General features: G+C 43.1%; 1 protein-coding gene across 1 annotated transcript in view; it reads left to right on the top strand.

Annotated features, from left to right (window-relative positions):
* Window positions 1-23875, top strand: part of BAALC (BAALC binder of MAP3K1 and KLF4) — a 135967-nt gene that overhangs the window by 95550 nt on the left and 16542 nt on the right. The window contains exon 2 of the mRNA XM_073679698.1: window positions 4265-4422. Within this exon, the coding sequence (XP_073535799.1) occupies window positions 4265-4422 (158 nt within the window). The remainder of the gene's footprint in view (window positions 1-4264; window positions 4423-23875) is intronic.

Genomic DNA, 23875 nt, shown 5'->3' with positions numbered 1-23875 from the left:
TAGCTGTAATTGCAAACAAGGGTTATTCCACAAAATATTAAACATAGGGGTTGTATAATAATTGACCCACACTTTTATGTTTAAAATTTAATAAAATTCAACTGAGCAACATAACTTTTTGGTTTGTAAGATTTATGCTTCTGTTCATAAAACCTACTCTCGTTTGCAGTTTGAAGGCTCTAACTTATTTGCATCTTATCAAACCAGCTAAATCTGCAGGGGGTTGAATACTACTTGTAGGCACTATATATGGCTGTGGTGAGATGACGCCAGAAACACAGTGACTCTGTTACGTGTAGACTCTGTATCACGGTCAATTAAATCTGTATTATTCTCTTTTCCCCACACACAAATCTTCTTCACTGCTCTGCTGTTACACCATATCTGTACAATTTGTTCAGTGTTTTATGACTTCCTCTACGTGTCTCTATAGCTAAACTGTGAGCTGTGACGTCCTCTCACCATCCAGAATCACAAAATTGCTGCTCCATTCCCCGCCTCTGCTTTTATACAGGCTATGATAGTTCCTCCTGATTAGTTGTGTTATACCATGTGATGCAATACCTGCAAGGCATTATGGGCAGACTCGTTCTGGCCCACCAGGGAATCAGTAGATACCCCAGTGGGCCACTGACTCTGACAGTCTCTCTCTTCTCAACATACAACACATATGCTGCATGCCTGATTTAAGCTCTACTTCTCCCCAGACAGAGGAGGGGAAAAAGTCGAGCGCATCTTCCTCACTGAATGTTGGCTCCTTTATTGCCTATTATACAATTACTGCCAGCTTGGAGATGTGGGGTGCAGAGGCTGAGCAGGCTCAGACTACAGCTCCAGTGAACAGTGGCACCTTCCCTAAAGTTTGACTCCCATTAAAGATCTCTATACAGTGTTGGACTGGAGTGCCAAGGGCCCACCAGTAACCAACTCCAGGGCCCCACTTTTCAGCTACATGCAAATGTGACATTATCCTTAATCACAAATTTATATAACAATGATCTGGGTAGATTGTTAAACGAATAAGATGCTGCCTTTGTACCTAGTGATTCAAGTATATTGTGCCAAGTGCTGCTCATATAAGAGGGTGGTGGCCCACCGGAGGATTCTCCTGTTCTCCTGTGGGCCAGGCCAAGCCTGTCTCTACACTTCCCCTTTCCTCCCCATCTTGGGACTTGCATCCTTGTTTGGCAAAGCAGGACCTGACTTCCCTGTCCATGAGCCCTGCCTCCCTACATCCTGAGTATGAATTGCAGAACGTAGTAGCGGAGTCAGAACCCGCCAGCAGAGTGACAGTGCCAATAATGTACCAGTGGCTGAAGGGACAGGCTCAGCACTACAACTGCTCCCGGAGCCTAACAGCCCTTACCCCCTACCAGCACAGACCTGCTATTGAGGCTCAGGCTGCTTGTAAATGTGTCCAGTAGAGCTATGTAATCAGCGGTGCAGAACTATAAGAAAGAACTGAATAGATCATGTCACCACTTTCTCTCCTGCAGTGCTACGGAAGCCCAGCTCTGTAGCCGGCAATAGCAGGAGGTGGAGGGGAGACTCCAGAGTCACCCTATTATCCTCTACCCCACCAAAAACTGATTTTTCCTGCCCCCTCTCCCTCTTCCTGCCCTCTACTTGATGATATAACAATGCCTTCCTCCACTGCTGTCCTGCGATGAAGACAGGGTGTCCCCATCTTCTTTATGGTGCTTGCTATCAGAAGTCCATCTATCCTATTTCTTTGTGTGTGTATATTTTTGTTCGCCGCGATACTACAAAAAAAATGCTGTAACGAGCGATTAAAACATCACATCTAAACAATATAAATAAAACGTCATCTCGCCCCACATCAACCGAAAAATAAAAACGTTACGGGTCTCAGAAAATGGCAACATATTTTTTTTTTCACCACTAAAATAATAAAAAACACTTAGACATGTTTGGTATCGCCGTAATTGTACTGATGAGCAGAATCATATTTCAAGGTCGTGTTTACCACAAAATGTACAACGTAAAAACAATTCCCAAAACACGGTGTCAGAATTACGTTTTTTTTTTCACAATTTCTCCCCACTTGGATTGTTTTTCTTCGTTTTCCAGTGCACAATGCAGTAAAATGAATGGTGTCATTCAAAAGTACAACTCCTTCTGCAAAAAAAAAAACAAGCCCTCATATGTCTAAGTGGACGGAAAAATAAAAAAAGTTTTGGCTCTGGGAGGAAAAAAACGAAAATGCAAACATGGAAATTGGTCTGTTTTAAAGGGGTTAAAAAATCCTAAGACAAATGAACAGAAATGTAAAGATGACTTGTAGTCAGTGCATAGGTTGAGTCTTTTTAAGCTTCTTTGAACTGCTTTAGGTTTACAAAGATGTGAAAAGGTTAAAAGAAGTCAGCAGTCTGTTCTTGTGTTACTAGAAAGTAAAACTATATGATTAGATTTTACATGTTACTTCCATATTGGCTCTTGGTACATTGCTGTTACGCACTGGATAATTGGAGGCATTCACACACAGCTTTCTGGCTAATTACTTTGCTTCAAGGAGGTTGTTGAATGTTTGACCTTGGGAAGAAAAAAAACCTTTGATGTTCTGGCAGAATCTTTTATTTTTCATCATAAAATTTCATTACTGCAATAATTTGTACTTACGTTTCTGCACTCGCATCGCCTAGAAGAAATGAGCGGTATGTCATGCGGAAAATACTCATTTTGTACGGCACAGTATAGCACAAGGGTTGTGACCTTGCGTTTTAAGGATGTCTCTAAAGTCAAAGGATTGAAAGAGAAAATGTCCACAGGGATTTTTCAGCACCATGCTAGGGTTAATCAGTTTGCTATCATGAGTCCATCCTATCTCTTGACAGCTGACGTTATTTCCAGAACAATGAACATTAAGGATTTATGGCTCCAAAGCCACAGAAAAATTATTTCTAACCAACTGAATTCTGAACGATCAGTCAAGAATTTATTTTTTGGGGTATATGGTGCAGACCCCCAGAACTTGGCCTTTTGCTTCTGACCCATTTAGCATGAGGTATATATATAAAGGTGCATCTCACAAAATTAGGATATCATCAAAAAGTTAATTTATTTTAGTTCTTCAATACAAAATGTGAAACTCATATATTATATAGAGTCATTACACACAGAGTGATCAATTTCAAGTGTTTATTTCTGTTAATGTTGATTATGGCTTACAGCCAATGAAAACACAAAACACATTATCTCAGTAAATTAGAATTATTAACAAAAACACCTGCAAAGGCTTCCTAAGCACTTTAAAAGGTTCCTTAGTCTGTTTCAGTAGGCTCCACAATCATGAGGAAGACTGCTGACTTGACAGATGTCCAGAAGGAAGTCATTGACACACTCCACAAGGTCCCAGAGGTCCAACTTTCATTTGGAAATCCAGGTCCCAGAGTCTGGAGGAAGAGTGGAGAGGCCACAATTCAAGCTGCTTGAGGTCTAGTGTGAAGTCTCCACAATCGGTGATGGTTTGGGGAGCCATGTCATCTGCTGGTGTAGGTCCACTGTGTTTTATCAAGACCAAAGTCAGCGCAGCCGTCTACCAGGAAATGTTAGAGCACTTCATGCTTCCCTCTGCCGACAAGCTTTTTGGAGATGGAAATTTCATTCTCCAGCAGGACTTGGCACCTGTCCACACTGCCAAAAGTACCAATACCTGGTTTACACACAACAGTATCACTGTGCTTGATTGACCAGCAAACTCGCCTGACCTTAACCCCATAGAGAATCTATAGGGTATTGCCAAGAGAAAGATGAGAGATACCAGACCCAACAATGCAGACGAGCTGAAGGCTGCTATCAAAGCCATCTGGGCTTCCATAACACCTCAGCAGTGACACAGGCTGATCGCCTCCATGCCACATTGCCGCATTGATGCAGTAATTGATGCACAAGGAGCCCGACCAAGTATTGAGTGCATTTACTGAACATACATTTTAGTAGGACAACATTTTGGATTTTAAAAACATTTTTCAAGCTGTTGTTATAAAGTATTCTAATTTAGTGAGATAATGACTTTTGTGTTTTCATTAGCTGTAAGCCATAATCATCAACATTAACAGAAATAAACACTTGAAATAGATCACTCTGGTTATAATGACTCTATATAATATATGAGTTTCACTTTTTGTATTGAAGAACTGAAATAAATTAACTTTTTGATGATATTCTAATTTTGTGAGATGCACCTGTATTATGTCTATATTTTCGCAAGTTAATTAGTACTTTTTTTTTCTATTTGTTTTAGGTATTATGGAAGATGGTAAGTCAACTCAGACATGTGTGTCATCCTCTGGCAAAGAAACCCTAAAGAAAACCAATTCAGGAACACAATGTGGAAAGCCAACCGTCTACTCCACAGGAACGAAGACCCAAAAACAGAAGAGTGTGTGCAGGACTTCAGAGGTACCTGCCCGATTCCTACAAGTGTACCAGTTAACTGCAAATAGTGCAATATTGGGGGTTGTTGCATAAAGCATGCTCACTAGGTGTGGGAATCCTCTAAGCCCAAGGTTTGGGTGGGTACACGAGCCATGGACGTGGGTTGGGCACGCGGGTATTGCATGTTGGAAACAGATAGCAGAGTTACTGGAAGCAGCAGATAAACAGGTGAAGTCTTGGAAACCACTGACAGATGGCAGGGTTACTGGAAGTCGCAAACAAATGAGGTCGTGGAGACCATTGACAGGTAGCTGGGTTAATGGTAGCCGCAAAAAAACAGGTGATGTCTCGGAGACCACTGATAGGTAGCAGGGTTCCTGGAAGCCACAGACAATAACTCAGGGATGGGAAACCACAGACAGCCAGTAGACGTCCTGAAGACTATGGACAGGGACTGTGCATAGACAACTAAAAGAGTTACTAGCAAGTCTTAATACCATCCAAGACGCAGGTGTGTGTCTTGGGAGGCCTTATATAGGCCTTGTAAATACAATATATAGGAGCATGCCGGGCTACTTGCAAAGCCCGATGTGGCGCACAAGACAGTCTAGCGGAAGCAAAGCTGGTGCGTAACAAGGCTTAGGGACTAATTTTAGTAAGATCAAAAAAATCAATGGCCCTGAGGTCCCGAACATAAAGATGTGTCTACTGTCTTGCCACCATCATGTGCCGAATTAAAAGTCAAATTGGAGATTTTACATTGAAACCACAATGTAGTTAAAAACAAGCTATGATATTTTACCATTTTATGCACAACATAATTATTTTCAATATACTAATTAAAAAAATGGCATATTGTGTTTCTATATTTGATATACATTTCTTCATCTGTGTATTATAGAAATATGTCACAACCTTCCCATATTTATAACTTGACTAGACGACTAGTGTTGTTTCCCATGACTTGACGGGAGAATCTAGCAATTATTTCTATTCTCAAATTTCTTTTTGGGAGAGTAGAGCAAAATTAACCTAAAGTTGCCTACTCTCCAGACTGTTTCTGAGGCTGCCTAAAAAAGGGTAGATTCCAAGAAAATGAGGCAAATCTCTTGGGCAATGCAGAAGCCTCCCGCAACTTCTCAGAAAGAAGGGAGGGTTTCTTGTATGTAGTACCGGTATACTCCATCCCTGCAATATACATAGTAACATAGTAACGTAGGTAAAGAACTAGGTCCATCAAGTTCAGCCTTCCTCCCCCAATGTTGCACTGCTTGTACGTTGCCCGCAAGGTCACAATTATTCACCATGGTAAACACAGCTGCACAAGCGTGGAGGGCTTCACCATATTCTCACTGTACCTTTAATGACCTGTTCTGTTCACATTATGTAACTTTTGGAACTAAGGATGAGTAAATTGATTCTAAATTAACCAAATTTGTTTACAATTTCCATAAATTTGCAGATTCTAGAAAATCCGAATTTTTGGGAATTTGTATTTGTATGAATCAAAACGGAAGGCAACTGGATTCATATGGGCCAGGAAAGGGCTAAAAAAACAATAACAAAATCATACTCATCTGACCTCTCATCTGTCTCTGCCACCGCAGCTCTCCATCTGTCTTCCACAGGATTTCTAGACCCCCACTCTGCTCCATTGCTGGTTTCCTCCTCACTGTTTGCCGGTACCGGCTAGGCTTCGACATATGTTCTGATGTCATATGTCATGATGTCAGAACTCATGTTGAGTTCTAGCCAAAGCAGATGCCTAGAAAGACTGTAGAGGACAGGTGAGGAGCTGTGGAAGGGAAAGATGAGGGGTTAGGTATGTATGAAATGTTATTGTTTTTAACCCCTTCCTGGCCCATCCATTTACTGAATTATGTTTTGGTGTTGGAAAACTCAGCACATAATAATTCTTACTGGAGCAATTTGATATCTTTGCTGTCTCTACACTACAACCAACTACCAGAACTGCCAGTTAATGTGAGAATGATAAATATATACCATATACTGTATATACATACAGTACAGACCAAAAGTTTGGACACACCTTCTCATTTAAAGATTTTTCTGCATTTTCATAACTTTGAAAATTGTACATTCACACTGAAGGCATCAAAACTATGAATTAACACATGTGGAATTATATACTTAACAAAAAAGTGTGAAACAACTGAAAATATATTCTAGGTTCTTCAAAGTAGCCACCTTTTGCTTTGATGACTGCTTTGCACACTCTTAGCATTCTCTTGATGAGCTTCAAGAGGTAGTCACCGGAAAAGGTTTTCACTTCACAGGTGTGCCCTGTCAGGTTTAATAAGTGGGATTTCTTGCCTTATAAATGGGGTTGGGACCATCAGTTGTGTTGTGCAGAAGTCAGGTGGATACACAGCTGATAGTCCTACTGAATAGACTGTTAGACTTTGTATTATGGAAATAAAAAAGCAGCTAAGTAAAGAAAAACGAGTGGCCATCATTACTTTAAGAAATGAAGGTCAGTCAGTGCGAAAATTTGGGCAAACTTTGAAAGTGTCCCCAAGTGCAGTTGCAAAAACCATCAAGCGCTACAAAGAAATTGGCTCACATGAGGACCGCCCCAGGAAAGGAAGACCAAGAGTCACCTCTGCTTCTGAGGATAAGTTGATCCGAGTCACCAGCCTCAGAAATCGCAGGTTAACAGCAGCTCAGATTAGAGACCAGGTCAATGTCACATAGAGTTCTAGCAGCAGACACATCTCTACAACAACTGTTAAGAGGAGACTTTGTGCAGCAGGCCTTCATGGTAAAATAGCTGCTAGGAAACCACTGCTAAGGACAGGCAACAAGCAGAAGAACACAAGGAATGGACATTAGACCAGTGGAAATCTGTGCTTTGGTCTGATGAGTCCAAATTTGAGATCTTTGGTTCCAACCACCGTGTCTTTGTGCTACACAGAAAAGGTGAACGGATGGACTCTACATGCCTTGTTCCCACCATGAAGCATGGAGGAGGAGGTGTGATGGTGTGGGGGTGCTTTGCTGGTGACACTGTTGGGGATTTATTCAAAATTGAAGGCATACTGAACCAGCATGGCTACCACAGCATCTTGCAGCGGCATGCTATTCCATCCGGTTTGTGTTTAGTTGGACCATCATTTATTTTTCAGCAGGACAATGACCCCAAACACACCTCCAGGCTGTGTAAGGGCTATTTGACCAAGAGGAAGAGTGATGGGGTGCTACGCCAGATGACCTGGCCTCCACAGTCACCAGACCTGAACCCAATCGAGATGGTTTGGGGTGAGCTGGACCGCAGAGTGAAGGCAAAAGGGCAACAGGTGCTAAGCATCTCTGGGAACTCCTTCAAGATTTTTGGAAGACCATTTCCGGTGACTACCTCTTGAAGCTCATCAAGAGAATGCCAAGAGTGTGCAAAGCAGCCATCAAAGCAAAAGGTGGCTACTTTGAAGAACCTAGAATATAAGACATATTTTCAGTTGTTTCACACTTTTTTAAGTATATAATTCCACATGTGTTAATTCATAGTTTTGATGCCTTCAGTGTGAATGTACAATTTTCAAAGTCATGAAAATACAGAAAAATCTTTAAATGAGAAGGTGTGTCCAAACTTTTGGGTTGTACTGTATATACAGTACTCTACACCTGGAACTCTCTGAATGTCACCCAGACACTAACGTTTCCCTGTCTGCAGAGTGTGAACAATAACCATTAAAGCGCCATACAAAATATTTCCACTTTTTCCAACCAAATCATCCCAAGATTTATATGTCCCAATGGTCCCAAGCTTTAAATGTTGGGAAGTTGATTCAGAAATGAAAATGTATTAATATTTTCAAATGCATTGCTTTTTCAAAAATTAAACAATAATGAGTTCTCACCACCACTAGATCTCCATCCCCAGCCTTTGACCTCTCATTGCTCAGGAACACGTAATGTCAGCGCTGCATACAGGTACTAATGTTCTGTTCCTAGAGCTGTGAGAGGGCACAGCGAGGGAACGAACAGTGAGGGAAGACGTACCAGGGTAGGGACCAGATCTGCATCTCCTGCTTCACAATGATTTATTTCCCACACTCCAGGCTGTAGGTGAGGAGAATGTGAATGGCTCTTGGGTCCTCTCCTCCCACAGTTATGGCCGGGTGACCAAAATGTGTATATGCATATACAGTATATATTACACTCTACTACTACAGTCCATCTTGTGTACTGAGGTCCCATATATCTTCAGTTAAGGACGATATATGGGAGGTGAAGCACTTGGACCTCAGCACAGAATGAGTTTGTGATCGTCAGTCCTTGCCTCTGAACATATAAAGCCTCCTGATGAACCTACTGGATGGGGAAACGCGTTGAGGCAAAAGAAACTAATGATGAGTTACCTTTATACTTTTCCATTGTGGACTCCCAGTTATTTATATGTATACACACGTGGTCAAAATTGTTGATACCCCTCGTTTAATGAAAGAAATACCCACAATGGTCACAGAAATAACTTGAATCTGACAAAAGTAATAATAAATTAAAAATCTATGAAAATGAACAAATGACAGTCAGACATTGCTTTTCTGCTTCCACAGAATTTTAAAAAAAATTAAACTCATGAAATAGTCCTGTACAGAAATGATGGTTCTTCTTAACTTAATATTTTGTTGAACAACCTTTTGAGGCAATCACTGCAATCAAACGATTCCTGTAACTGTCAATGAGACTTCTGCACCTCTCGACAGGTATTTTGGTCCACTCCTCATGAGCAAACTGCTCCAGTTGTCTCGTGTTTGAAGGTTGCCCTTTCCAGACGGCATGTTTCTGCTCTTTCCAAAGATGCTCAATAGGATTTAGGTCAGGGCTCATAGAAGGCCACTTCAGAATAGTCCAATGTTTTCCTCTTAGCCATTCTTGGGTGTTTTTAGCTGTGTGTTTTGGGTCATTATCCTGTTGCAAGACCCATGACCTGTGACTGAGACAAAGCTTTCTGACACTGGGCAGCATATTTCTCTCTAGAATCCCTTGATAGTCTTGAGATTTCATTGTACCCTGCACAGTTTCAAGACATCCTGTACCAGATGCAGCAAAGCAGCCCCAGAACATAACAGAGCCTCATCCATGTTTCACAGTAGGGACAGTGTTCTTTTCTTGATATGCTTCATTTTTCCATCTGTGAACATAGAGCTGATGTGCCTTGCCAAATACTTCCATTTTTGTCTCATCTGTCCATAAGACATTCTCCCAGAAGCTTTGTGGCTTGTCAACATGTAGTTTGGCAAATTCCAGTCTGGCTTTTTTATGATTTTTTTTCAACAATGGTGTTCTCCTTGGTCGTCTCCCATGAAGTCCACTTTGGATCAAACAACGACGGATGGTGCGATTTGACACTGATGTTCCTTGAGCTTGAAGTTCACCTTTAATCTCTTTACAAGTTATCCTGGGCTCTTTTGTTGCCATTTGTATTATCTGTCTCTTTGATTTGTCATCAATTTTCCTCCTGCGGCCACGTCCAGAGAGGTTGGCTACAGTCCCATGGATCTTAAATTTCTGAATAATATGTGCAACTGTAGTCACAGGAACATCAAGCTGCTTGGAGATGGTCTTATAACCTTTACCTTTAACATGCTTGTCTATCAGTTTCTTTCTAATCTCCTGAGACAACTCTTTCCTTTGCTTCCTCTGGTCCATGTTGAGTGTGGTACACACCATGTCACCAAACAGCACAATGAGTATCTGTAGCCCTATATACAGGCCCACTGACTGATTACAAGATTGTAGACACCTGTGATACTAATTAGTGGACACAACTTGATTTAGCATGTCCCTTTTGTCACATTATTTTCAGGGGTACCATCTTTTATGTCCAGGCCTATTTCACGAGTTTAATTTTTTTTTTAATTCTGTGGAAGCAGGATTGAAAAGCAATGTCTGACTTTCATTTGTTCATTTTCATAGATTTTTAATTTATTATTACTTTTGTCAGATTCAAGTTATTTCTGTGACCATTGTGGGTTTTTCTTTCATTAAACGAGGGGTACCAACAATTTTGACCACATGTGTATGTCTTACACTATTGCTGTGATCAGCTTTCACCTAAGGTTTCATCTCATGTTTTATATCATAATATTACAACAGGGATGACTAGGAAGAGATAAAGAGAGCCACCAATGAGCGAGGGCGCCATATCTCGTTCCATATAGGGTGCCAACCTCCGTGGCTAGACAGTACCAGAAAAAAGAATTTAACAGCAAAAAAAATTGCAAAAATGCCACATGTGAACATAGCCTTACTGTGGTGTGGTGTACAGACATTACCCTAAGTGCAACTGCTGCCAAATTATGAAGTCACATTTTGTGACTCTGACTTCAGCACTCTATGCTCATATGTTTACACAATTTGCCTAGCCCATAAAGAGGTAAAATAATAAATCTGTAGAAGGAAAGGAACGATATGCCCTATGTTCTGCTGCCAGGGGAGTTCCACCTTTATATTCCTAATTTTTCTATATTTGAAATTGTACATAAGAGACAATACATGATTTAAAGGGTAAAAATGCTTTCAATTTACTTTTCAGAATACGTTGTCATTTGTATGTTCATGAGGAATAACACTATTTCTAACCATTATATGACTTGTACCCTGAATTTTCACCAGTTTCCCCTCTCGAGGCTCTATCTCTTTAATTTACACTTGACTTTGAGCTGGTGGGAGCAGACTAGTTGCTATAATCTCTTTCATAGACAGCACAGACTTTAGAGAGGAATTCTTGCTCTTCATTTCTTAATTAGCACCCAGACAGAAGCAGCTGCAACATAGAGAAAGTTATACAGCAGTACTGAGCAGGGTAGAGGTGAATTCAGCTTCGGAGTGAGGTAAAACACTCAGCACAATCTTTCTGTGTCTCACTATATTTGTTTTCTCACTCTGTTCCTCACTCCTCCTATTTTCTTCCTAGAGTATAATAGGAAGTGTAACCTGTTACCTCAATGTGCTGGCAGTCTGTATTTAAGATGGATTGAGCTGTTTTTGATAGTGGATGTTGAGTTAAGATGATGGGGGTGGCGGGGGTTAGAAGTGGCTCATAAGTGGAGAAAGAAGCAGATTTCATTGATAAGATATAATACAAAGTTTCTTATATTCACCTATACAAGTGATTTATGCAAAGTTTATTCTAGGTAACAATCCCATTTAATTTCTGCCATCCTAATGTGAATTTGTGTAATTAACATAAGATTACAGAAAGCGACGGCAGGAAGAAAACCGATAAATTTTCAGTTTCATTATATCATTGTGAATGCTTCAGAAGAACAACACGGCACAAATCAAATGCTATTAAAGTAAATTACGGCACTTTTTTATGAGCTTAATCGTGTTTTTTATTGCAGTCCGGAAATAAGAGCATTCATAAACAGAATGACTGCATTTTTGCCCAGGTCCACACAAGTAGTCAAGGTTTCAGTATTTTTTGCTTAAAGAAGTTATCCACTACTTTTACATTGATGCCCTATCCGTGGGATAGGGCTTCAATGTATGATCGGCCGGGGTCCCGCACACGGCACCCCCGCCGATCAGCTGTTATCGGTGCTGGCGGCTGGTGTACTGCACATCCGCCTCCTATTCAATTGAATGGGAGGCGGATCTGCAGTACACCGCGGCAGCCACAACCACTTGACGGCGGAGCCCTGCAGGTGAGCACTTCTGGCCCGTGGCCGCTGCCGCCGGCACCGATAACAGCTGATCAGCGGGGGTGCCGCGTGCGGGACCCCGGCCGATCAATGTAAAAGTAGTGGACAACCCCTTTAATGCATATTTACATGTAAGCATTGCTTACAGTCTTTTATGATGGGTCTGGGTATGAAACGGGCAATAGGATGATATCTACACATAGGAATATAGTTAGGCTGTTCAAAGGACCAGTGCCATTAGTGTCAATGGTGACAAACTAGTGTACTCTCCAGTGATGAAATCTTGTCTGAAACGTATAGCGGAGCAGATTACTTTGCTTGATACCACCAATCAATTCTGAAAATGCCGTCAGGTATCTGTACCTCTCTATAAAACTAAAAGTGATATTCCACAGTGTCTATGTCCCCAACTCCCCACCCACTGGACACCAGGTAATAACTTCTCCTAAAAATCTTACTTGACAGTAGAACTTAACTCTAAACACTTTGGGAATCTGCTCATAACCTAAGTGACAGGGAATAAAATTTACCTCTATTGACGCGCCCAAGGGATGGGGACTCGGCGCCCGGGCCTTGCTGTTTTGGTTTATGGGGATGTCGCGGTGGTCGGCTCCCGGGCCCGTACCCTGGGCTCACTCTTAAAAGCAAGGGATAATGGGGGAAAGGTGTATGGGATAGGAAAAGTTTGTGACGCCACCCGTGGTGTCTGGTGAGGATCACCAGCGCTGCTACAGTCCTCTGAGGCCGGTGGTCAGGCAGCTTAGTTGGTGCGGCTCCCCACAGGTGGAGCGGGGCCTCAGGGCAGCGTAGGAGAAGGGGTGCAGAACAGAGGGGACCCAGTCGGGTCGGAAGAAGAATAGGCACACTCACAACAGTTCACTTCAGTACCTTTACTGGTGGTGTTTCAGGCACGATCCAGGGCACTGTAGGGTGAAGGGTGCATTTCAGGACTCTCCCCAGTGAGCGGGTGTGGGGCCTCCTGTTTCTTGCCTTTTCCTGATAAGTTTATGACTTGCTTGGAGCTAGGCCTAACTTGGTCTGTCTTGCACCGGCTGACCTGGTGGTAGGGGCTTCTGTTGGAGATCACCCTCCCTGGTCTCTTGGGCCTCAGTGACTCCTGACCCTGGTATATCAGTCAGCTTTTGGTGTTCCTGGGACATGGAGTTCACCAGGGGTTCCGGTAGTTTCTGCTGGTCGTAGAGATCCCTGCAGACGCGGACCCGGTGTCCGGTATATGGTCTTGGGGTGAGCTGACTAAGCTCCTCTGCCCCCTATGTAGCTCGCTTACTCCACTTGCCTTCGGCCACGCTCGGGGCCCTCACTAGGCTTCACACTGGCAGTAGGCCTCGCTACTCTTCACCGCTCTAACGACGTCGGCACGCCTTGGGCTCACTAACCTGAGCTCCCCGAGTCTGGGCTGAACTGACTTTCTCTCTGGCTGCAGCAGACTTTAGACTGCTTACGCCAGGCTGTAGATTCCAGACTGACTGTAACTGGACTCCTTACAGACTTCAGACCAGACTGAACTGCCTAGCTCCACCTTCCCTATTTATATCCCTAACGGGCTCCCTCTGGTGGTCTGAGGTGGAAGGTGGAGGTGTGTGTATGCTATGAGGGCCTCTTGAGGAGGAATAAGTCCATGCACCCCTCCGGGATCTGTGGCACTAATGCGCAGCAGGGCGCCACACTATCCCACCAAAACCAGACTTCATGGAAAATACCCTACCTACCCCTTTAAAGACAGTACAAATCGGTAAAGTCCTAGTGGGATGCAAATATTGGCAGAAATTGTTTACTTTCAACCACCTTTGGACAACAGATAAACTTCACCAAAAACACTCCAGTGACTCAATCAGATGATAATAACTAATGATAACAACTAAAATAATGTCCCCTAAAAACAATTTTTATTCCAATTAAATTTCAAAAATACCTCCAAAAAACACAAAAAATATATGAAGTGCTAAACTTATTTTTCCTCAGTGGATAACTGAAATATATGTTGAGGATACTAAAAATGTAATTGGTGGTTAATCAGATCTATAGAGTACAAGGGAAAGCGCCTAGTTGGACCCAGAAAAAATTCAGAAAAAAATTCTGTTCCCTGAATATAACCCCTACCTGAGCCGCAGAGGTTGACACCCTAAGATAACGACAATGTCGCCCCCGCTCATCGACGGCTGACCCTGATGAAGTGCTAATCGGTCTCACTAGGTTATAAATAATGCCACTAGTCCAAAAAATAAAATTAACTAAACTGTTACCTTGGAAATAATAAATTGTGCACTCTAATAATATGGACCAACGAAAGCATATACAGTTGGAAACTCCCCTATGTCCAACCCTTGAAAAAACATACATCAAGTGTCCTATAGATAAACCAGGTCCAGATGTGTAAAGAATAATCCTTATTCCACCAACGAATCACCAATACGTGTTTCAAAATTCACTTAGCTGTCCACATGATGCGCCTCGAGGCGTTTCCCCTTTTAGGTTCATCAGGAGGCCATAGTGAAAGATGCTGTGTACAGGAGTGTTTGTCCTGCTTTGGTTTGTTCCATACTAGGTCACGCAAGGGATAGGAGTAAGTTGTATAAAATTGTTGCTTGGACTAAAAGCTACGACACTTTTTCATATGCTGTATCTTGGGAGTAGTGCCAATACTAGCTATCCCAGGACTATACAGGCATATATAAAGGTTAAAACGTTACTATGAGGTCTAATAAAATGAGTTGGCCAATTTAATTTCTAAATTTTGTTGGAAATCAATACTTCCTAAATACTCCATGAATAAATCGACTACTGGTTGACAACAAATCTTACAAAAAGAAGAGGGCATGACAGAGGGGTGACGAGCTGTGAAGCAGAGAAGGAGGCATGGTTATGTACACAGCCTTAAAAAGTTGGCATGAATGTGTAAACAGCAAATAAAGTCATTTACTATAATAATAATAGCACTAGGTATAGGTGGCACTAGAGTTCTGGTCCTCTTCCTCTCTGAACAGACAATTTACTATAATAATGTAATTTGAAGATCTGCATCGTTGTCCTGATTTTGATTTGAAAAGTGTTGTCCTTGTTTACTTCAATCTGCACTCAGGTCTTGACACGGCCGCTAATTGAGGGGCATGTGACCTGACCCATCTATTAGTGGTCTCTACTAGGGATGAGTTGACCCATGGAAGTTTGGGTTCTGGTACCTGAACCGAACTTTATTCCAAAGTTAGGTTCGGGTACCAGAACTGTACCCGAACTTCAACCAGAACCCAAACCCAATTGAAAACAATGGAGACCCGAACTTTTGAGCTGAACAATATTCTTTCTCCCGCTCTCTCTCCTTCCGGACTTCCACCGGAGCTTCGAACATTGCAATGGACTTCCGGGAGCAGTCCGTGTTCGGCGTTTACCACCAGACACTAACTGTCCGGTACGACAGGGTTCACTCATCTCTAGTCACTAATGAATAAAATTGCTCCCAACCCTGCACATGCTCTTTCCATTCTCTTGGCCAATGAAGCTAGATGAGTCTGTTCACATGTCCAGATATGTCAACCCAACTGTGAGAGCTCTTCACACGGTGATATGCAAGCAGAAGTTTATGGTAAAAATAGAGGGAGAGGGGCTTTTATGAAGGTTGTGGCTTTTACTAAATCCCTAACCTAATTGACACAGGTACACCTCACATTTCTTATTAGGCCCCACAAACCAAGCAGGGATCAATTCATATGTATTTGATCTACAAATTACCAAACGACAAATTATTAACCCCCAAAACTCCAGACTGTATTTAAAACATAATTACTAGTGATGAGCGAGCACTAAAATGCTCGGGTGCTCGTTGCTCAGGTCGAGCAAATCATAATGCTCGGGTGCTCGGTCCAAGTAACGAAAGTCTGCAGGGGGCCTAAAAATTGCCCAAATCGATGGGAAAAGTGCTGAAATGACATGGGAACAGCATGGGAAAGACCCCTGGAAGCATCTCTGACTCCTAGGTCACTGCAGTGAACAATGTTGTCAGAGTATTACGCCACTTTTACGGACTGACAATAAAACATACAAAAACGAAGCCAAAATGGATTTTCCTGGAAAAAAACGTTAAGGAACATTCTTTCCAGGGTAATGACTTGCATATAAGGCAAAATAAATAACCCCAAAACAAAATGCTCCTCCACACCTTGGGCTATGCTCACATGTAGCGGTTGTGATGCACTTTTGCATTGCTTTCAACAGTGAAAAATACATTCACCAGTAATTGTCATTTTAACATTTTGCTACTTTATCTTCCCATGTGGTATGTGACACATAATTAGACACATCCTGTTTCATTTATGAAGGAGGGACTCTGAAAGTCACAAAGCCTATTTTTACAGGGCCATTAGTTATGATCTGCTACAAGCACTAAGGAAAGACAGGAGATCTGTCCCTACAATAGAACTAAACTGGATCCCTACGATGTAACGGGGAACCTGATCCTGCGATCAGACCCGCTAAAGTCCTCGGCTAGTCTGTACGAAGACCTATAGATGCAAGGGAGGGATCCCTACAAGAACTAGGGACTGGGATAAAGTTGGACACCTCCTAGCAGAAATTGTAGCAGTAAAAGACAAACACACAACAAAGAACATAGAGGTCCGAAGACCTAGCAAAACTAACAGAGAACGGTAACAGAGCACCAAGCTAGCTCAAGAGTAGTAAATACAATGAAGTCAAGCAAGGCCAGGAGGGCGGAGCGAGCCGGATTAAATAGGCAAAAATGGTCATGTGACCAGCAAACTAGAAAAAACCTAACAGGAGAGTTCTAACAGTACCCCCTCTTCTAAGAGGATCCTCCGGATCCCCTAGGACCGGGCTTATCAGGAAACCTCCTGTGAAACGCTCTGACTAGTCTGGAAGCAGAAACATCATCCGCCCTCACCCATGAGTTATCCTCGGGTCCGAAACCCTTCCAAGCGACGAGATACTGCAAACTCCCTCTATACCGTCTAGAATTTAGGATGCGGGAAATTTCATATTCCCCGTCCTCCACCACCGGAGGAACAGTGGCAGAGGTGTCACCAACCGACACATCAGCTTTTTTCAACAGAGAAACATGAAACACCGGATTAATCTTCCAGGAGGTAGGAACCTCCAACCTAACAGCAGATTGGTTAACTATCTGAAGCACCTTAAAGGGCCCTACAAACTTGGGACCCAATTTTTTCGAAGGAATCCTCAATCGCAGATTCTTAGAGGACAACCAAACCATGTCACCAATAGCAAACGAAACCTCTTGCCGTTTCCTATCAAAGTACCTCTTAGATTTTTTGTTAGCCTCCTGAAGATTATCACGCACATCCGTCCAAACTCTCTCCAAATCACCGGAAAAACTCTCCTCCTCCGGCACAGCCGATACCAATTTGGAGAATGACCCAAAAGATGGATGTCTCCCAGTACAACAAAAAAAAGGCGAACACCCAGCAGAAGAGGATGTATGGTTGTTAAGAGCAAATTCAGCAAGTGGCAGAAACTCAGACCACCCCTCTTGATTGTCTGCCACAAAGCAACGCAAGAACTGCTCAACATCCTGGTTCTTTCTTTCTGTCTGGCCATTAGACTCAGGATGATATCCGGATGAAAACGACAAATGAACTCCCAACCTGTCACAAAAGGCACGCCAAAAACGAGCCACGAACTGAGGTCCCCTATCAGAAACAATGTCAGTAGGAACGCCATGTAGTCTGACAATTTCCTTGACAAAGGCCTTAGCGAGTGTCTTAGCGCAAGGCAGTTTGATGAAGGGAACCAAGTGACACATCTTGCTAAAACGGTCCACGACCACCCAGATGACCGTGAAACCTTCAGAGGGGGGAAGGTCAGTAATAAAGTTCATAGCCAGATGTGTCCAAGGTGCACTAGGAACCTCCAGAGGGCAAAGCAACCCCGCAGCAGGAGCATGTGAAGACTTAGATCTAGCACACACAGTACATTGACGCACCCACTTAATGACTTCCTTCTGCCATCCAGGCCACCAAAAGCTGCGACCCACAAGTCTCTTGGTCTCAGAAATTCCTGGATGACCAGCCAACCGAGACTCATGACACTCAACAAACAAATCTCTCCTAAAGGTCCTAGGCACAAACAACCTCCCATGGGGAGTGTTAGATGGGGCATTCTCCTGAGCTTTAAGAATCTCATCCTCCAAAACGGAGTCCAAAGCAGCAATCACAACACCTTCTTGTAAAATGCTCTCCTCCTCCTCCTCAGCACTGACCATGGGAGAAAAGCTGCGAGACAAAGCATCCGCTTTAACATTCTTGGTACCCGGGATGTAAGTAACGGAAAAATTAAACCGCGAGAAAAAAAGTGCCCACTAGCCTGACGGGCATTCAAGCGCTTGGCCGCATCAAGATAGATCAGATTTTTATGATCAGTGAAAACCTGAATGGGAAATTCAGCACCTTCCAAGAGATGACGCCAGTGTTCAAATGCGAGTTTGATAGCCAGCAATTCCCGATTACCAATATCGTAATTAAGTTCAGTCTCAGAAAATTTTTTTGAAAAAAAGGCACAGGGATGTACTCCATCCTTGCTTTCCTGAGACAACACCGCACCAACCCCCACAGAAGAAGCATCAACCTCAACCAAAAACGGCTTAGTCACATCAGGCTGCATAAGGATGGGAGCAGAGCTGAACCTCTCCTTAAGAAACACAAAAGCTTCAATGGCCTCAGAAGTCCACTGAACCGCATTAGCACCTTTCCTAGTGAGATCGGTCAGCGGTTTGACAATAATAGAAATTTTTTTTATGAATTTTCTGTAATAATTGGCGAAACCCAAAAACCTCTGTATCGATTTCAAACCAATAGGCCTAGGTCATTCCTGCACAGCTTGTACTTTAACCGGGTCCATCTCAAAACCTTCACTGGAGATAATGTAACCCAAAAAACTAATTCTCTGTACAGCGAACTCACATTTCTCCAGCTTAGCAAAAAGCGAATTGTCCATTAATAACTGTAAAACCTCACGTACGCTCCGCCAATGAGACTCCAGATCAGGCGAATAAATCAGAATGTCATCCAAATACACAACCACATTTTTGCCGATCAAAGGTCTAAGGATGTCATTAATAAGATTCTGAAAAAATGCTGGAGCATTGGTAAGACCAAAAGGCATAACCAGATTCTCAAAATGACCCACAGGAGTGTTAAAAGCAGTCTTCCATTCATCACCCTCCTTCATGCGCAACAAATTGTATGCCCCCCGGAGATCAATTTTAGAGAACCACTTGGCCCCCACTAACTGGTTAAGCAAATCAAGAATCAATGGCAGTGGGTAAGGATTGCGTACAGTAATTTTATTAATCTCACGAAAGTCCAGACAAGGACGTAAACCGCCATCTTTTTTTTTAGCAAAAAAAAATCCAACAGCCACAGGAGACTTGGAAGGCCTAATGTGACCGGCGGCCAAGCTTGTCTGTATGTATTCCTCCAAAGCCTTTCTCTCAGGAATAGTAAGATTAAATAAACTACTTTTAGGAAGAGTCGCTCCAGGGACAAATTCAATGGTACAATCATAGTCTCTATGGGGAGGCAAAATTTGTGACTCCTCCTCAGAAAAAACTCTCCAAAAATCCTGAATAGGTACAGGTAATTCCCCTTTTTCCACCGCAGCAATACGTCCGTTACAACACTTGTCATAACATTTAGGGCTCCAGGACTTAATTTCATTGGTAGACCAATCCAGTACAGGATTATGCAATTTTAACCAGGGCAACCCCAATATTACTGGAGAAGGCAAATTATTCAATACTACCAAATCCAAATTCTCTTGATGAACACCATTAATAGTGAAGGGAAACTCACAGACCTTGTGAGTAACACTCTTCAAGGGAGAGCCATCAACAGAAACCACAGCAATAGGGGATGACAAAGGTTTAGGTTTTAATGTAAGTTTTTCCAAGAATCCCCCATCAATCACATTCAGAGTAGAACCACAATCCACAAATACCCGAAATTCAATTAATTCTTCCTGAGCAGCGGTAGTAGCAGATAGGAATACTCCCTTTGTATTTAAACAGGCTATACGTGCATAACTGACCTTTTTTTGTCTTTGTTCATACGAAGCACACAGTTCTTAATAAAATGACCAGAATTTCCGCAATAGAAGCACAAACCTTCAGAAAGCCTGCGGTCTTTTTCCTGAGAGCGGGGTGTCATCGCCCCAATGTCCATCGGCTCTCCTTTGTCAGCACAGACCCTCGCAAGACTCGGAGCTGACATAGCAGAGGATTTGCTCTCATTAACCCTTGCACGCAGTCTCCTGTCCACCCGTATAGCTAATTGCATAGCCTCCTGCAAGTTTACAGGTGTGGGATAAGCAATCAGCAAATCTTTAACCCTTTCACCTAGCCCCGCAAGAAACAAACTTTTCAAAGCTGAATCGCTCCACCCCACCTGGGCAGACCACCGACGGAAGTGAGAACAATACTTTTCCACATTACCTGATCCCTGCCTCAAACGTCTCAATTCAGACTCAGCAGATGAGACACGATCAGGATCATCGTACAACAAACCCAAAGCAGAAAAAAAACTATCCACTGATCTAAAGCACGGATCACTAGGTTGGAGAGAAAAAGCTCATCCCTGAGGATCCTTGCGCAAAAGTGACATTATGAACCCTATGCGCTGTGATTCATCACCAGAGGATCCGGGTCTTAAACGAAAATACAATAAACAAGCATTTTTAAAAGAAAAAAAATCTTGTTGTTCACCAAAAAATAGATCAGGCAGACGTACCTTTGGCTCTACCAAATGTGCTCCAGAACAGTTACTCACGTGTTGTTGGAGCTCGGCCACCTCCAGAGAGAGTCCCTGCAAGCATTGAGCCAAATCTTGAACCGAGACCATGATGGAAACTGGAGGTCTTTCCTTAGAGAATTTTTTTTGGGCTGGACTTACTGTTATGATCTGCTACAAGCACTAAGGAAAGACAGGAGATCTGTCCCTACAATAGAACTAAACTGGATCCCTACGATGTAACGGGGAACCTGATCCTGCGATCAGACCCGCTACAGTCCTCGGCTAGTCTGTACGAAGACCTATAGATGCAAAGGAGGGATCCCTACAAAAACTAGGGACTGGGATAAAGTTGGACACCTCCTAGCAGAAATTGTAGCAGTAAAAGACAAACACACAACAAAGAACATAGAGGTCCGAAGACCTAGCAAAACTAACAGAGAACGGTAACAGAGCACCAAGCTAGCTCAAGAGTAGTAAATACAATGAAGTCCAGCAAGGCCAGGAGGGCGGAGCCGGATTAAATAGGCAAAAATGGTCATGTGACCAGCAAACTAGAAAAAACCTAACAGGAGAGTTCTAACACCATCAGGCAACCCTCACTATTGTTAAAGGGCCAGCAGTCGGCCCTCACTATTGTTAGAGGGCCATCAGTCGGCTATGATTTGTTGTTCCCATTATTAAAGAGTGGCTCTCCTATATTGTTCTTGCGTATGCAGTGCCTGCAAGGGCTGCCAAAAAATTGGATGCACTCCAATACCCCTTTGAAGAGACGTAGAGGAGGTCCTCATTAAAAAAATTGTTACCATTATTAAGAAGTGAGTCTCCTATACTGGTAATCCCCCCCGGCGGCACTAAAAACTCACACTGATAAACCGCTAGCGGCAGGAAAGGCCAGGACCTCCAAGGCATAGAGAGCCAGTTCATGCCACGAGTCAAGCTTGGATACCCAACAGTTGTAAGGCACAGAGGAATAATGGAGGATGTTGGTACGGTCGGCAAGGTACTCCCTCAGCATCTTCCAAAACGTTTCCCTCCTTGTCAGAGAACCCCGCGCATCATGGCCTGTGCTCTGGGAGGGTCTGAGAAAACTGTCCCACACCTTTCACAGTGTTCCCCTGCCTCTGCTGCATCGTATTTGTATCTCCCTCGCTTGTACTCCTTGGATGTCCAACGAACTGTGACCTCTGCCGCCAGTGTTTTCAGATGGGAATTTTTTAAATAATTCCTCAACAAGGGCCTTCTGGTCCTAATTTTATTAGACCTCTCTGCTGCGGGAAGGAGAGATAGAAAGTTCTCCTTGTAGCATGGGTCTAGAAGTGTGAACAACCAGTAATTACTGTCGGCCAAAATGTGTACAATGCGAGGGTCACAGGAAAGGCAGCTGAACATGAAGTCAGCCATGTGTGCCAGACTGCCAACAGCCAAGTCTTCCATGTCCTGACCAAGAGGACGACTGTCCGTGTTCTCCTCCTCCTCATCCTGGTCCTCCTCCTTGTTCTCCCTCTCCTCAGGCCATCCATGTTGAACAGACAGTATAACTGTTGTGTAGGTAGTACCATCTGTAGCGCAGGAAAACAGCTCCTGTTCCTCCTCCTTCTCTTCCTCCTCCGTCTCCTCATTATCACCCAATCTGAGTTGAGAGATGAGGCTGGGCTGTGTGGCATCACCCTGTATGGTTCATTTCTCCATCTCATCATGCTGCGCCTGCAATGCCTCCTCTTTAATTGTGAGCAGTGAGCGTTTCAGTAGACAGAGAAGCGGGATGGTGACACTCATTATGGAGTCATCACCGCTCACCATCTTGGTGGAGTCCTCGGGCGTTAGTGATATGGTATTGGTCATCGACTAAGAGTGAATAGGTTGAACAACACACAACTGGCAAACTTTAACTGGAGTGTAATATTTGGCATGCTCCAAAAAATGTGACGATTATTACCGCAGTAATATCTGATCCCGTCTGATGACCACGGTTTTAGGCAGTGGCCTTGTAGTGTGGTTTTGGCAATGGTAAGCGACCAAGTGTGAATAGTTTTGAACAACACACAACTGGTAGACTTTAAATGGAGTGTAATATCTGGCACGCTTCCAAAAAATGTGACTATTATTACTGCAGTAATATCTGATCCCGTCTGATGACCACGGTTTTAGGCAGTGGCGTTAGAGATATGGTATTGGTCAGTGACCAAGTGTGAATAGGTTGAACAACACACAACTGGCAAACTTTAACTGGAGTGTAATATTTGGCTCGCTCCAAAAAATATGACGATTATTACTGCAGTAATATGGGATCACGTGTGATGATGGAAAAGTTTCTCTGCTTCTACAATACAGCAATGCGAATAAAATCAAAAAAAATCTTGCTGTCTTCTGCTAACAAGCAAATGGAGTAGTAAAATGGTGTACTGCATTGCTCTTTAAGCAAATAATCAGGATTAATAGCAAAAATAGATATTATCCCTGATAATGGATATGGATATCAGTAACAGAAGCAGACAGAACGTGCATTGGACCCTATTCTGCTGTATATATATGCATCTGTATTAGTCCTTAGAAGGACTGTTAGTTTAGATGTATCTTGCTGTGGAATACCTGACGAAATCAACCGCCAATTCTCTCCCTCACTCAGCAGCAGCGCTCCCTACTCTGCCTGTCTGAAGGGTAGACTGTGACGAGCATAGGGTCACCATGTCTGATATAGACCCGATGACGCTGTGCGGCCAGCCAATCACTGTAATGCCACAACCAACATGGCTGCAGCATTACAGTGAGTGACAGGCAATCCCTACATGTTTATTCGCTGTTAAAACAGCGCCAAACATGCGGGGCGGGTACCCAAGCTCCCGCCCAAACATCCAGGAAGTACTCGCTGAGCGCCGAGCATCTCGAGCAGTGAGATGCATGGGCGAGTACCAAGCACTTGCGAGCACTATCGCTCATCACTATTAACTGTGCCAGCCCTTGTTGCTACGGGCAACCACCCGCTTAAGGAACAAACACCACAAGGTTTAGCTTTTCTTCACATGTAAACAC

The sequence above is a fragment of the Phyllobates terribilis genome, unplaced genomic scaffold (genome assembly GCF_046119375.1).
Source record: "Phyllobates terribilis strain yellow unplaced genomic scaffold, ASM4611937v1 Scaffold_4__5_contigs__length_816908805, whole genome shotgun sequence".
Lineage (NCBI taxonomy): Eukaryota > Metazoa > Chordata > Amphibia > Anura > Dendrobatidae > Phyllobates > Phyllobates terribilis.
Note: the sequence above shows the minus strand (reverse complement) of the source record. Positions and strands in the feature narration are given on the sequence as shown.